Genomic DNA, 14,394 nt, shown 5'->3' on the forward strand with positions numbered 1-14,394 from the left:
ACTGTTTTCCTTTGTGGGGAAGTAACCATGTGATGATTCTCCAGAGCTGATGCAGCCCAGTGAAGACCAGGTGACCTCTGACCTTTCACCGAGAGCAGAACGTCCATAGAGAGGACGTTCAAAACTTCTCCAAAGTGTGTCCTCGTCCATTTGCTTCCATCTTTGTGTCTTCTGCCAACCGACTCATGGAATTCACATCAGGTCCTTGTGTTCGCTGAGTTGTTACAAATTAGATTTCTCGACAGAGTGCCTGCCTCAGCCGGCGTGAAGGTGTGTGTCTGTGTGCACGTAAGATGGGAGAGTTTCCATGTGAAGACTTGGTGAGAGGGAGCAGGAGAGACCTTAATGAGGTGTGACCGTGTGTTGTAACTTGTGTGTGTCTGTGGATGTTGTTGCTGCTGTCAGTCATCGAGAGGCTCAGTGACTGTGTGACCTCAACAAATGGCACAAATAAAAATTTTTGCATCCAAATTCCTGCATTGTTTCTTTAGTCATTTCACAAGCAGCTGCCAGTTCGGATTATTTATGTAAAACTGAACGATAGCCTGAGCTGAGCCTTTCAGATGCTTTGTTGGTAAGTTTGTTTTTGCATGATTCAGTTTTTATTTTCTTTATTATTCTAATTCTGAAGGTCTTTCTGAAAACCATGTTTGAACTTTATGATCACACTTTGATATTCACACACCAGCTGCTGCACCATGCAAACAAACAAAACCATTTATTAAACTTAGCTGCAAACAAACCTTTTATTTTTCTCAGCAATCGTAGTGGACAGTACAAACTGTGTAATTTGCACTTTTTAACACTGGGACCACCGAGCTCTCAGCGACATGACGATACCCTGTAACCCTGATATCCATAATTTAAACATTTACATTTTACTAAAGATCATCTTGAAGTAAGGTTCACATTGATACCTCTGAAATATACAGTAGACGATCCAGATGTGTAAAAGGTCTAGTATGAAACAAAGTATGAAACAAACTGTTGCTCTTCTTTCAAAATGTTCAAAAAACATAAATACATTGCTCCATATGCTTCTATTTTCTATAAAAAGCTCAAATTTAAGTCAACTTTTTACAGAATCCCTTCTTTGAAAAATACTGAATCAAAAATATAAAGTACAACTCCTGTCTTATCAAATCAAACAGTAAATCAAGTGTCTGAAGTTCACAGAAGCAAAAGATGGGATCTTCTCCAGATGTTCTACAGATTAACTACTTTTAAAGAAGTGCTTAATACACAACAACTTCCATAGGGTTAACACACAACTCAACATATTGTGTGTTATACGACTTGTAAACTTCTCCCACAGGGGATGTTAGAGTGCTCTTGAGCAAGGCACTTTGCTGGTTCTGGTAGCGGTTATGTGTAACTGCTAGCAGGTAACATCAGTAAACAGTTTGTAGTACGACTCTGTGACTTGAGGAGGATACAACAGGCTTGGTCGAACATTTCTAGATAGACAAAAAGACATCTCCCCAAAAGTGACACCAAAGCATCTTGATCACCCCCTGGTGGCCGGTTGCAGTAAAGGTCATAAACCCTGCCTCCTCCATGTCAATATTTGGGACACTAAATAATCAAAATACATGTTAAATACTTCTTCTTAACACTGATATACGTTCAAATGTTGACGTTTTGGATAAATTGGGGTTTCAATTAGACTAAAAGTCATGAGTGACAGCTATGACCTTGATACTGTGGCTCAACCACAAGATGGCAGCACCTGCATTCCTAACCCAAACCTTCAGCTCAGGATCATGAAAAGATCACAACTGTAAGAAGTCCTCTGCAGTCACAGCGACTTTAAGACACAACAGTGAGTGCTTTAAGAAAAACAGACATTTAAAAAATATATATATATTAAAACAACAGGTTTCCAGTGAAGTTTAAAGACCGAACACGTGTAAAGAGAAGAAACTGGTCTAATGAGATTTCTCGTTTTAAAGCTGCACATTCGCCCACGTTACAAACCACTGAGTCTTCTCCAAAGCAACCACAGTACATCTTAAGACTTTAGTTTTATGTAAATCAAAGGATCCTCAGGGCAAATCTGACTCTGGATCAGACCTGCACTGATATAGAGGATACAGCAGGAAAATGTTCGGACAAAATACGCTTCTAACACTTGAAACACGCAAAACTGAAACAGACAAAAGAGAGGAGCCATGCACGTAGCAGCAACAAAGGCGATGTCAAAGATTCCAAGATGGACAAGCTCCTTCTGCGTCCTTCACGTGAAAGGAGACAAGGGGACATTCTCCAAAGTTCCCGGCTGAAATGAGGCTTTAGAGGACGTCTGCTGTAACTCGACCTGAGGATATTTCGAGTCTCTCGTGTGGTGACCTTGAAAACATCAAGTTTCTGGAGTGAATACAATGTCACGTTCCCTCCAGAGGAGAGCTTCTTCCCCACCGACAGTCCCAGTGAAGTTCTCTCCATCATCGCCTCTTCCGCTCCTTCTTCACTTCCTCCCGACTGCTTCCACTGCCGTCCACGCCGTCCACGCCGTCCACGCCGTCCACCTTGAGGTGACCTTCACTGTAGCGTTTGATCAGCGCTCCAGGGACGAGAGCCACCAGGGCGATGGCGAGGAGCTGGGCCAGCGTGCTCCAGGAGAAGATGTCGTCCATGGAGGAGATCTCCGACAGCATGGAGCCCGTTCGGACGCAGATGAAGTTGTAGGGAATCAAACCTTGAGGGCGAGAGCAGCAGCAGCAGAGTCATCGACCCGCTGGGACCTGTGTGTTGTGTTTGTTTTAAATAAAGTGTGTAGTCTCACCTATGAGCACAGAGAAGAAGAAAATGGGCATTGGGATGTTGAGGACAGGACAGGTGATGTTGAGGAACCAGTTAGGAGTCATGGGGAAGAAACGGAGGAAAAGTAGGAAGAAGAATAAACTGCTACGATTCTCCTCCACCTGACGGAGCGAGGGCAGAGAGAGGAGGAGAAGACAAAGCGATGGAGACGGAAATATGGAAAAACAGCAACACTGGAGAGAAAGGAGGTTGACAGAGGAAGGTTTTGTTTTTAATATCATGTACTTGACAGTCGTACCTTCCTGTGCAGCAGCGCCACCTTGTTGGGGAAGAAGTGAAGCACGTGCTGCTTCCCAAACGCAGCGGAGAGCAGGAAGCAGAAGGTGGAGCCTAACGTGGTGAGGAGGCAGGCGAGCACTAGCCCCTCCCACGGCCCGAAGATCGCACCGGCCAGCATGTTCTGCAGGAGGAGGAGGAGGAGGAGCCCTTAGAAAGTCATCAGGGAAAACCAGACGTGCCACAGAGAAGGAATTAACCCCTTATTGCCTGAATTCATTTCTAAATATATAAAAAAAATATTGTTTGTGTTTTTGGCCGTCATACACAAGCTAAATTAAGTGGAGATTGTTAATTTCAATATAGCGTACACAGTAGATATAATATTAAGGTATGAGGCAAATTAGCGACATTAGGCATATGGAGCATAACCCCTAATTAAAAAATATCCAGTCTCTGGTATGTAGATTATTATATTGATGCTAGTTTCAACATATGTTTCTGTACAATCATTGCTGCACCATCATCACAGTATTTCAAATACAGCTTAATACCTCAAAATAACTTTGTTGTATAGTCCCAAGGGGCTAGAATGTATTTTCCACTCCGACCACTAGATGACCGCAGAGTGCTTCCAATCCCTTCCTTGGTATGTGTAGTATTTGCACCATCAGGCGAAAACCTTGGCGGCATTAAGACCGGAATGGGGTTTGAGGCAAATTCACGACATTCGTCTACAAGGGGTTAAAGACTTAAATACAGATTTAATCGAGTTTATAATCGTCTGAACACACAAACTGGAGGATTTGGCCTGAACGTCCGACCACACACTCGTTTGTGAAATCTCTTAGAAACTCAAGGTTCTTCGAGATCGAGGAGCCTCCGACTCGATCGGTAGCATCCAGATTATTGTGTAACTCCCTCACACTTCAGGATTATCTGGGGCGATAACCAGCATCGTGTTTGTCAGACGGAGGCGAATCGGGTCTCGAGTGTTCAGCAGCCGTGGTCATTTTCAGGCCTCACCAGAAAGGAGGAGCCGGGGATGGCGAAGGACTGCTTGTACAGGTAGGCGCTGCAGAACAGCAGCAGGACGTAGCCGTGATGTTCTCTCTTGTAGAACTTGAGCATGTCAGCGAGCTCCCGCAGCTCGTCCAGGTCCGACGGGAACTTCAGCCTGGACAGAAACACACACAACACTCCATTGAGTTGTTAAGCTTTTTCTGAAATGACAACAATTCTTCCGGGAAATTCTGTTCCTCTTCAGTTCCTGGTTTCCCTCCTTTTCCCAGAATGCCGTGCATCAAGCCTCTTTCAATTAGATTTGTTGAGAAACTAATTTCTCAAACCTCTTTTATTTGAGACTCTTTCTTTAGTGGAAAGAAAACAAGGTCTGTAGTTTATCCTAAAATGCAAGTTGCACAAAACATCCTTCAATTCCACTGTAATGATTAAACAGCTGAAGGTCAGAGGTCAACGTCTCAGACCTCAACACTTAAAACCACATGTGTGTGAGTGTGGTGTGTGTGTGTGCGTGCGTGTGTGTGTGTGTGTGTGTGTGTAACAGGATACATTTGATTTAGAGACGGAAATAGAAATGGCGTTGTTGCCTGTGGACTTGAGGTCAGGGTATGAAGACACTTCTTACAGACACACATACACACACACACACACACACACACACACACACACACAGACCAAAAATCCCCCCCGTCTTGAAACTCAAGATGTCTTCATCAGACTAACTTGATGCTGATACAAGTCATTTCATTGGGCGCATTCACCGAGTGGTTGAATGAGATGATATCATAATATGTGCACTGGTCGACGTTATTCTGTCGTCCCTAGACAACCTCGAATGTCACACACACAAACACCCACACACATACACACACACACCCTGTAATGTGATCAGTTCAACGTCTACTGAGCCGATTCGAGGTAGAGACGTAACCAAGAGAATTATTATTTTAATAACTACTATGAGTAAATAGTAGAAACGTTTCTTTCAAACTTCCTTGATTCTTCACCTTTATTTCTATTCGCACCCACAGACGGCTGTCCCAGAATGCATTGGGGTGGGGGGAGGTAAACAGTGATGATGTGTCACTCGTCTAATTGTTTCCAGTCTGGATGTTGGGGGGGGGGGACCCAAGGATGTTTTAAAATAGACACGAAGGGTCACAGAATGATTTAAAGTCTGTGTTTTAAAATCAGCTCCATAAGATAAGTTTAACCATTAGGGACTTTTATTTTTATTTTTGATTTGTATTTCTAAGGCCTGTGAAATTGAGCAATAACAGAAAATGTATCATCATCTATTTTAAATTATTCACTTGAGGATTTACTGTCATTTATGATTTGTCACTGAAATCTATTTCAGTTTTGGGCTCAGAAAGTTGTGATGAACATTATTATTTAATTTCATGTTATAGGGCAAACAATTAACTGAGGCAATAATAACTAATAATTCATATAATCATTTACATGCTTCAAGTTGTGGACAAGTTCATTTCATGGTTTGGCTTCACCTTAACTGAAGTGAAACCCTGGAGATAATCAGTCTAATATCATGTTTGACCAAGAACAACTTAAACCATTAGTTAGTTGGCAATTAAATGTCTGTTAATCGACTAATTGATTTATCGACTGACTCTAGTTCGTGCATTTCCCTAAAATATCTATAAATGAACGCTTGACTGATCTGTGATTGTAAATATAGAGATATAACTTAATTACAACTTAATAAACTTGATGCCTCTTTGTGTAAAAGCAACATCAAAGACCACTTTGTATTTATTTATATTATGATATATCTTTCTATTCATATTTTGTTGTCTAATAATTGAAAATGTCACTGTATTTTTCTACTTTTTACTTTATTGTATATATATTTGACATGTTATATTAAATATTAAACACTTCAAATTTATATTTGTATTACTTCTTCCTCAGAATAAACTTGATAAACGATATAAACTAAATGTCAGTGAGCTTTCTAAGTCTCCGTCTCGGCTCCTCCTCACCTGTTCTCCCGGACACCCTTGTCCTGTCCCCGGTCCAGTCCCCGGTCCTCTCCATGGTCCTCTCCCTGGTCCTGTCCCCGGGCCTGTCCCCGGTCCTCTCCCCGGTCCAGTCCCCGGTCCTCTCCCCGGTCCTGTCCCCGGTTCTCTCGGTCCTCTCCCCGGGCCTGGAGCTGCTCGGGTCCCGGGGGAAGATGAGTGGACAGCAGGTAGAGGAAGACGCTCGCCGCCGCCACGATGGCAGCGAGTCCCGCTAAGGAGCGCATGGTTCCCCGGGCTGTGGCTGCCTGTTCCCCGGATCAAGTGCACCGGGGAGTCGGGCTTCACCTTAAGAACAGGAGCTCCGGAATGAAGAGGGGAGGGAGGCGGCTGGTTGACGCAGGAACAGGCCTCAGATGTCGGGGAGACCTCTTCACCTTCTCTCCTGGACCAGACTCCGCTCAGGTGAAACTTTTTCTAAACTTTAACTCGAAGATTTTTATCAAACCTGCAGATTTTAAACTTTCTCCCGAGTTTCAACTTGGTGCCACTTTAAATATGTACTTACACCAACCGGCCAGCAGAGGGCGCTGCAGTCAAAGCCACGTGGAGTTCAGTGGGATTGTGAAATAAACAAAGACTGTAAATATATATTAAATAATGGAGCAGGTTTATTTAAAGCTCGGGATCATTGTGAGTCACTGACTGGTGAATGTGAGGAAGTAACATGATATAGACACGAGATTCATATTTATATAGAATGTCAGTTAAAAGTTAGTAAAGTAATATTTGCTTAAACGTGTAATATTTGTTAAATTGAAGAAACAAAGGGCAACATTAATATCCTGGTAAAATAGTAAATATTTGAATGTGACTTTAATAAGACTAACTGACAATTGTGAATTTTGCATCTATATACAGCCATAAAGGTAGATAAATAGTTTGTTTATATAATATTAATGTGTCGCTGCTCTGGGTCTCAAATTCAAATGAAAATCTGGATCTCAACATTTCCACAGATATTCACATGTATCCATTCTAGTTTATTTGTGTGTTTCCTGGCGGGTTTTAATTTTAATTTTAAAATATTTTGGCTTTATCTTCCGTGTGTCTCCAGACACTTAACCAAAGAAATAATTTTCTGAAGAATAAAACCACATCAACACAGGGACATGGATTTATTTATTATCTTTATTCATTTAAGTTCTTCTCAAACTGGGAGAACGTTTGCAAACCCATTTTCTGTCTCCTGTCATTTCTCGTCCGAGTTTTCTCCTGCAAAAGAAACGTCAAACATTTAGTCAATAAATAATATTAACAGAAAAATACAGGTTTATTAATCTATTGACAGTTTCATATCTGAATGGATCTGACACAAACTGATGAGGTTTGAGTTTAGTCAAATAAAAGAACACATTTCAAAGTCATGTGACTAAGTCTGACCCTCAGGGCTGGTCGATGCTTTAGGCTCCTCGCCGAGATCACTGGAATGTTTTTTAAACTCTTTTTCAAAACTGTCGTCTGGAATAACTGTAAAGAGAGAACAACACAGGTCAGTGCCACATCCAGAGATCTGGGTTGATAGGTTTAAGTTTGTGTAAGGGGTTCACACACACACACACACACACACACAATGTACCTGGATCGTCTGCTCCAGCATCATTGGACACCACTTTGAGCAGCACCACAAGGGCAATGAGCAGGATCACCGTCTTAGTTCTCATTTTCTGTAGGAGAAAACTCAGGCTTCAATAAATCCCCCCCACACCCGTCTGTCAATTTATTATTATTATGTAAAAATTAAACTTCCATGTTAATCAACAGAGCAGGAGATCTTAAATGACAGCTCACCTCGGTTGTTAAACGCAGCAGCGGTTGTCTGTACCTGGGTCTGTAACTCTGAGACTACTGGTTATGTGGCGAGGAGGCGGAGTCTCAGGGTGTGTGTGTGTGTGTGTTTGTGTGTGTGTGTCTGCAGCACGTTAACAATCCAGAGATAATCACTGAGCAGGTATGTGGATGAACTGGATTCATGACATATGTGAAACACACAGACAGCATCAGGGAGTCGGTTTCCATTTAGCTGGACGGCAGATTGAGGTTTAACTTTCAGGTTTGAGTTTTCATTTAATCTCTGAATGTATTAGTATTTATAATTTATATTTGAAGTAGGTATGAAGATTGAGTATGAAGGGGAATAAAGATTTTTTTATTATGACAGGGTGACCTCTCCTGTTGTTTTTAAAATATTATATTTAAACATTTACTGGCTTTATCTTCCGTGTGTCTCCAGAATCCACTATAACATTATAGTTATTATAATGCATTATACTACAGAATGCAGTACTTTAAGGTACTTCTAGGAGTGTCTTCGAAAGTGTGTACCAATAAAATTCATACAAAGTGCAGTCAACAGAAATATTACTTCATTAAACTGTAAAGTCTTTGTAGATATTTGTCGGGTTGTGTTACGGTTGTGTTACACTTTCAGAAAATTGTTCAGTGTTCGATGAACTAACAGCAGAATCATTGTGTACATGATATGTAATGTAATATTTATAATGATATAAGTAACCAAAGAAATGGAATTCTGAAGAATAAAACCACAACAACACAGGGACATGGATTATATTTTGTCTTTATTCATTTAAGTTCGTTTCAACCTGGTAGAATGTTTTCAAACCCATTTTCTTTCTCCGTTCATTTCTCGTCTGAGTCCAGGGAATTGACTTCTCCTGCTAAAGAAACATCATTTGGTCAAAAAATAATATTAACAGAAAAGTACAGGTTTATTGATTCAGACTAAACTCTGGAACAGATGTTTGGTGCCACAATGAGAATATAACACTGTGGTTTCTTGACTGTTTCATATCTGAATGGATCGGACACAAACTGATTAGGTTTGAGTTTAGTCAAAATAAAATAACACATTTCAAAGTCAGGATTGATCAACAGTTTATTCTGCAGGAACTTCAAACTGTTTTTTTTTTTTTTTTATCAAAGTTATTTGTAGTAACCTGTTATTTTTCTTTCTATCAAATTAATATTTTAAATGCACTTGTTTACTTTGAACTCTGACAAGGCGGTTATGTTTTCACCTCTGACTGTTTCAGTTTCTTTGTTCGCAGGATTACGCAAAACATACAAAAAACGATATCACACCAAAGTTGGAGGAAAGATGAGAGAAGAGCCGGTTCCAGAAATGTGTGAACTAGATTTTTCATCACAAGTGAAGACGTGTGACTGAGTGTGACCCTTGACCTGCAGCAGCTGAATCACCTTCACCCTCACTCCACAGTTCATGAAACTCTTCTTCGAAATCGCCGATTGATTCATCTGTAAAGAGGGAACAACACAGGTCAGTGACACGTCCAGAGGTCCTGGTTGATAAGACAGGTTTAAGTGTGTGTTACACCGACACACAAACACACAAACACATGCACATACACACACTCACTTGTGTCTGCAGCATCATTAGACACCACTTTGAGCAGCACCACAAGGGCAATGAGCAGGATCACAGTCTTAGTTCTCATTTTCTGCATTCCCCCCCCCCCCCCCCCCCCGTCTGTCAATTTATTATCAATATGTATAAAATGAAAGTTCCTTGTTAATTACCAGAGCAGGAGATCTTTAATGACAGCTCACCTCGGTTGTTAAAAGCAGCAGCGCTTGTCTGTACCTGGGTCTGTAACTCTGAGGCTACTGGTTATGTAGCGAGGAGGCGGAGTCTCAGGTTGTGTGTGTGTGTGTCTGCAGCACGTTCACAATCCAGAGATAATCACTGTGCAGGTATGTGGATGAACCAGGTCGATGTATTATTATAATGTTCTTTTACATCCATCACCACCTGTGCTGAGAGAAAACGCTCCTCACCTGCTTTCTGACAGGGTGACCTCTCCTGGGGTTGTTTCAGGAAAACAACACAACTACTAAATGAATCAGCTGTGCACATTGTCGTGTTAGAGTTTAGTGTGATGTTACAACAACGTATTTGTCCCATAGTCACCATTTACATGTGTGTGTGTTTGTGCATGTGTCAAAATCATCCATTGAGATATTCGAGCTCAGGTTTATTCACTCTCCTCTACGGAAGAAAAATAAATAATAATACAGAACATAAAAATAAAAACATCAGTAACCACTGTTTCCTAATATATATACATGGAGGTTGATGTCTCATTTAAAGGAGCAAGAAACAAATACAGATTGTTTTTCATGTCGGACAATTACAAACTATTCACGTAGAGAGAAAACACAACAGTGCCACTAAGGCTGAAAACAGATGTGGGGACAGATGTGCTGCAAAACACAGAGAAAAGGAATCAGGCTCGTTCTCAAATACCATAATATTCATATTAATACTGACGACTCGGATGATCTTCACATTCTACTTTTCCTCTACTCTAAGAAAACCTTAAGGAACTGTGCAAACCTCACACAAACAAAGTTCATCACATCCAGGATCGCACTTCTCGTGTGTAATAAAGAAGTGTGCGAAGAAGATGAAGGTTATCTGCAGCGCCCTCTAGTGGATTGTCAAACAAACAAACAGAGTGGGTGCGTTTATTGTCTAAAACTAAACGTTTATAGATGTAGATGTTTCAAGATGGAAATTTGTGTAGATACATATAAATAACATAAACATTAATGACACTTAATGATGTTATTGGAAGTTGGTGTGGAAGAGTGATGGAGTTTTGGAAATCGTGTGTATTCATGATGTCATTTAAAGGTTCAGTTTATAGAATTTATTGACATTTAGTGGTGGAGTTGCACGTTGCCGCTGAATACCCTTCACCCCAACCTGATGTAATATGAAGTATTTAAATATACATATATATTTATTTTTAAACATAAAGGCTCATTCTAGGGTCAAGAAAACAACAATTTGTACAATTCTGATGAAACTGACAGGTGAAAACATCACTAGGATTATTGTTTATTCAATATCTGCCAAAAGATCAATTTGCCCTAAATCTTACACACTGGACCTTTAAATAAAATGTTCATATAACTGTCTGTGTCTCTGCATCCTTTAAAAAAACAAAACCTTTTAAAAACACTTTTTACTCTGTGTCTGACACATAGTTGTTTTTTTCAAATTGTACTTCTAAACCTGTTTAATTTGAATAGACTATAATTATCACTTTCTAAAAGTCAATGTTTCCACGTGTATTTTGCTGCTTTTTGTCTATTTTCTCTTGTGGATGATTTGCACAAATACATTCTAATAACAACCTTATGTGAAAAAGACAGTTATTTTAAGTTTGTTCTGATTTTGAACTGAGTGAGTTGAAAGTTTTTTAGGATTTAAAAGATTCCCTGAATCCTGCAGGGAGGAAATAAAAGAAACAGATAAAGAATTGATGAAATGGTTAAAAAGTAAAAACAGAGAAAGAGTGATTCTAAAGATCTTTGATGCATCACAACACAAACAAATCAGTAATTGACATTTACACTAGAACTGACGACATCGTGACTTTAAACAACCGAGACGATAAACTGACGGTTGTGAATCGTGCAGGGGACTCGACCACAAGACGACAGGAGGAAACAGTCGAGATGCGATCAATCAATCAATCAAATCTGTCATCAGGGGTTCGATGGTTAAAGGTGAGAAAAACCAACACGTGATGACACAACCTAACACACGACAGCGCAGAGCACTGCTTCAATTGCTTTGAGATTATTCTATTTATGGCTACAAGGTCCAAGCTAACAGTCTGAGGCTAATAGGCACATCTTTAAACATGAAATAACAGGATCACACGAGGAATATTATTCAAATCAAACAACAAAAACCACAGGACAAACCAACCGGGATGAGTTCTTCTAAAAGGACATCTGCACCGTTGTTGAAGCTGAAGTTTAAAGTGACTTCCTGCTCCAATAACTGGAGATGATTAGTGATGATGTCTACAGGTCTTAGTGTCTCCAGGGAAACCTCCAGGTTCTGCGTCCGCTCACTCTGAAGTGACGCAGCCAGGAGAGGGGGGGGGGGGGGGGGGGGGTCAGCTGCGGATTACGTCTTTCTCCAGTGTGTCCGACAAAATATTGATTTATACAAAGTCATGATGAAGTGATGACGGAGAATGTTCAGTAAAAGAAGTGTGTGAGGTTGAGATGTAGACGAGACTGGAAGCTGTGAGTCGAGAGTCAAAGACAAACATTTTAACTCTCATCTAACACGTCACGGGAATTTCCTTTGAATGTTTTCGATCAGCAAATGAAACGTTCAAGTGCAATTAACAAAACAAACAAAGAACAAAGAACAAAGAATTGTTGTTTTTGAACGAAGACCGGACGACATCACAGCTTAAGTGAAGCCAAACAGCTCAATCGCCCCCTGGTGGCTGCCTATAGAATAGGTCTAGCAGATAGATCCACGAGTTTACATCGAATCATGTTTTTCCTACAAATGTTTCCGCAAAGTTTGGTTTTAATTCGTCATTTGAAGACGGTCAAGTGTGAGAATGTGTTTCCATCTTCATTCACTTTCCATGGTTTCTACATAATTTCTCTCCAGATGGTTTTAGCTGTACAGTTTCATGAGCTGCATCGACCCTATGCCTCGTAAGGAAGGAGGGTCCGAGCTACATTATGCTGCTGGTGGGGGGGGGGGGGGGGGTCCAGTTACATCACTAATATTAGAACCAGTGCCATTGACTGGGGAAATAGTTTGGATTATTTCTCTATAGATGTAACTTTTACCCTCTAAACACGACACAGACGAGAGTTATTGGTGTAAGGAGGCTTTACGGATACGTGAGGATCATACCATAAGGAACAGGACGGGGGGGGGGGGACACTGTGTGCTTATTACACCTTAAACTACACAAACCACACTGACATTGTTCACACTCTACGAAGTCAGCTTCACTTTCATCTACACAGAACGATGATTACAAAGTTTCGTAAGAAGGAATTCAGCCTAAAATCCAAACGTGACATGTGACTGCTCTAATATTCATAACAATAAAAACTATTAACAGTCCAAACCTTTTTAAAAAATCTGGCCATGTTAAAAAAAAATTATGTGAGATTTCGAGAATTAAGTCGTAATTTAAGAGAAATTTGTAATATTGCAAGAATGAAGTCGTATCTGATAGGAAATATTAGGAAGAAATATATATCATTATATTAGGAAAATAATGTTCTAATCTTATAAGAATAAAGTAGCATTGTTACGAGGAAAAAGTTTTATCAGAACCAAGTCGTAGTATAAAGAGAACATGTTTTTTATTTTAGGTGATAAATAGTAAGGAAGGTTTCTCGTAATATTATGACTTTTTTCTCATTATGTTAAAACTCTATTCTCATAATATTTCGACTTTATTCTCCAAATCTCCAGTTCTCTTTTCTTCAACGTGGCCCTTTTGTACTCTATCTTAAAAACAAGCAAACTAGGAACTACACAACAGTGACACAACCAGATGGAGTAATTGTCCAGAACAGCGTCACTGGGATGAAGTTTGAGTCGTTTCAGAAAGTTCAACACAATAAGTTGTGAGTTTTTTGTCCACTGGCGGAGTGTCCGTCCACTGAGACGCTGACGCTCATCAGGTGTTAGCAGCTGTGTGGCAGATGTGTGCATCTCATTAGTCTCCATCGTTTGGTGTCACAGCTGCTCCTGCGACCGCCATTTTGTGCCTCACACCACAAGTGTTGTTTTTCTCCAACCGGGGACAAGCAGCAGCGCAGGTGAAAGAAACAAATCAAGCGTCCTACAAGATGTGGCTCGTCTCCGGTTGCTGGGAGGCGCCATCGTCCCCCCGGTGTGACTGGTGTTTAGAAAGGTCACATGGCATGAGAGGGAGGGGGCCTCCCTGCTCGGCCAGCGCGGCCTCATAAGGCGGCGCTGCCTCCAGGGGGAAGGAGATGGATGAGACGTGTTGATGCTCCTGCAGTCCCAGTGGGTAGTGGGAGGGGGAGAACCAGCCGGCACTGGCTGAGGTCTCTCCCCAGTGCGGAGAAGGATCCGGGCTGGTGCGGCCGGGCTGCTCCTCCTGCTCCTCCTGCTCCTCCTGCTCCTCCTGCTCCGGCCCTCGCTGGCAGGGGTCGAACAGGGAGTAAGGAGGAGGGTCATCTGTGGGGAGGTAGATGTGAGTCACACCTGGGCCGATGCACTCGTCGTAGCTGGAGAAATGAAAAACAAAAATGAAACCATTAGTGCTTTGAATCGAATATGAATTCCCTTGAGGTCCTGTTTCCTGTTTTATTTTGAAGGTTGTTTCCTTGTGTCGTTCTCCAACTGTACTTCCTGTCTTGTGATTGTCTGCACCTGTTTCTAACGTGTCCATGAATCTTCCTCCTCATAAACATAACATAATAATATATTAACCTAAATATG

The 14,394-nt window shown here is 41.1% G+C and overlaps 2 protein-coding genes and 1 long non-coding RNA gene across 5 annotated transcripts in view; all 3 read right to left on the reverse strand.

Annotated features, from left to right (window-relative positions):
- Nucleotides 1-739: 739 nt before the first annotated feature.
- Nucleotides 740-6,573, reverse strand: LOC133966234 (transmembrane protein 41A-B-like). Its single transcript, XM_062401052.1, has 5 exons — nucleotides 6,066-6,573; nucleotides 4,066-4,216; nucleotides 3,062-3,223; nucleotides 2,786-2,924; nucleotides 740-2,698 (listed from the first exon to the last, which is right to left on the reverse strand). The coding sequence occupies exons 1-5, from the start codon at nucleotides 6,326-6,328 to the stop codon at nucleotides 2,445-2,447; spliced, it is 969 nt and encodes a 322-aa protein (XP_062257036.1). The 5' UTR covers nucleotides 6,329-6,573; the 3' UTR covers nucleotides 740-2,444.
- Nucleotides 6,574-7,214: 641 nt separating this feature from the next.
- LOC133966660 (uncharacterized) lies at nucleotides 7,215-7,959 on the reverse strand. Of its 3 annotated transcripts, none has more exons than XR_009923968.1 (4): nucleotides 7,893-7,959; nucleotides 7,681-7,768; nucleotides 7,485-7,571; nucleotides 7,215-7,316 (listed from the first exon to the last, which is right to left on the reverse strand). It is a non-coding gene; the product is annotated as an uncharacterized LOC133966660 (long non-coding RNA). The 3 variants fall into 3 exon arrangements; XR_009923967.1 differs by having other exon boundaries at nucleotides 7,681-7,787; nucleotides 7,893-7,909; XR_009923966.1 differs by lacking the exon at nucleotides 7,893-7,959 and having other exon boundaries at nucleotides 7,681-7,864.
- A 4,740-nt stretch (nucleotides 7,960-12,699) lies between these two features.
- bean1 (brain expressed, associated with NEDD4, 1) overlaps nucleotides 12,700-14,394 on the reverse strand; it is a 29,840-nt gene continuing 28,145 nt past the window's right edge. The window contains exon 5 of the mRNA XM_062401002.1: nucleotides 12,700-14,180. Coding sequence (XP_062256986.1) covers nucleotides 13,769-14,180 — 412 coding nt within the window. The 3' untranslated portion in view covers nucleotides 12,700-13,768. The remainder of the gene's footprint in view (nucleotides 14,181-14,394) is intronic.

Source organism: Platichthys flesus, chromosome 12, assembly GCF_949316205.1.
Source record: "Platichthys flesus chromosome 12, fPlaFle2.1, whole genome shotgun sequence".
NCBI classification, from domain to species: Eukaryota; Metazoa; Chordata; class Actinopteri; order Pleuronectiformes; family Pleuronectidae; genus Platichthys; species Platichthys flesus.

Coding starts and splice junctions, on each gene's coding strand:
- LOC133966234 (XM_062401052.1), bottom strand. CDS start 6,328: ATGCGCTCCTTAGCGGGACTCGCTGCCATCGTGGCGGCGGCGAGCGTC. Junction 4,217..6,065: donor AAGGGTGTCCGGGAGAACAG/GTGAGGAGGAGC, acceptor GTTTCTGTCCAG/GCTGAAGTTCCCGTCGGACC. Junction 2,699..2,785: donor CTTCTTCTCTGTGCTCATAG/GTGAGACTACAC, acceptor CTCGCCCTCAAG/GTTTGATTCCCTACAACTTC.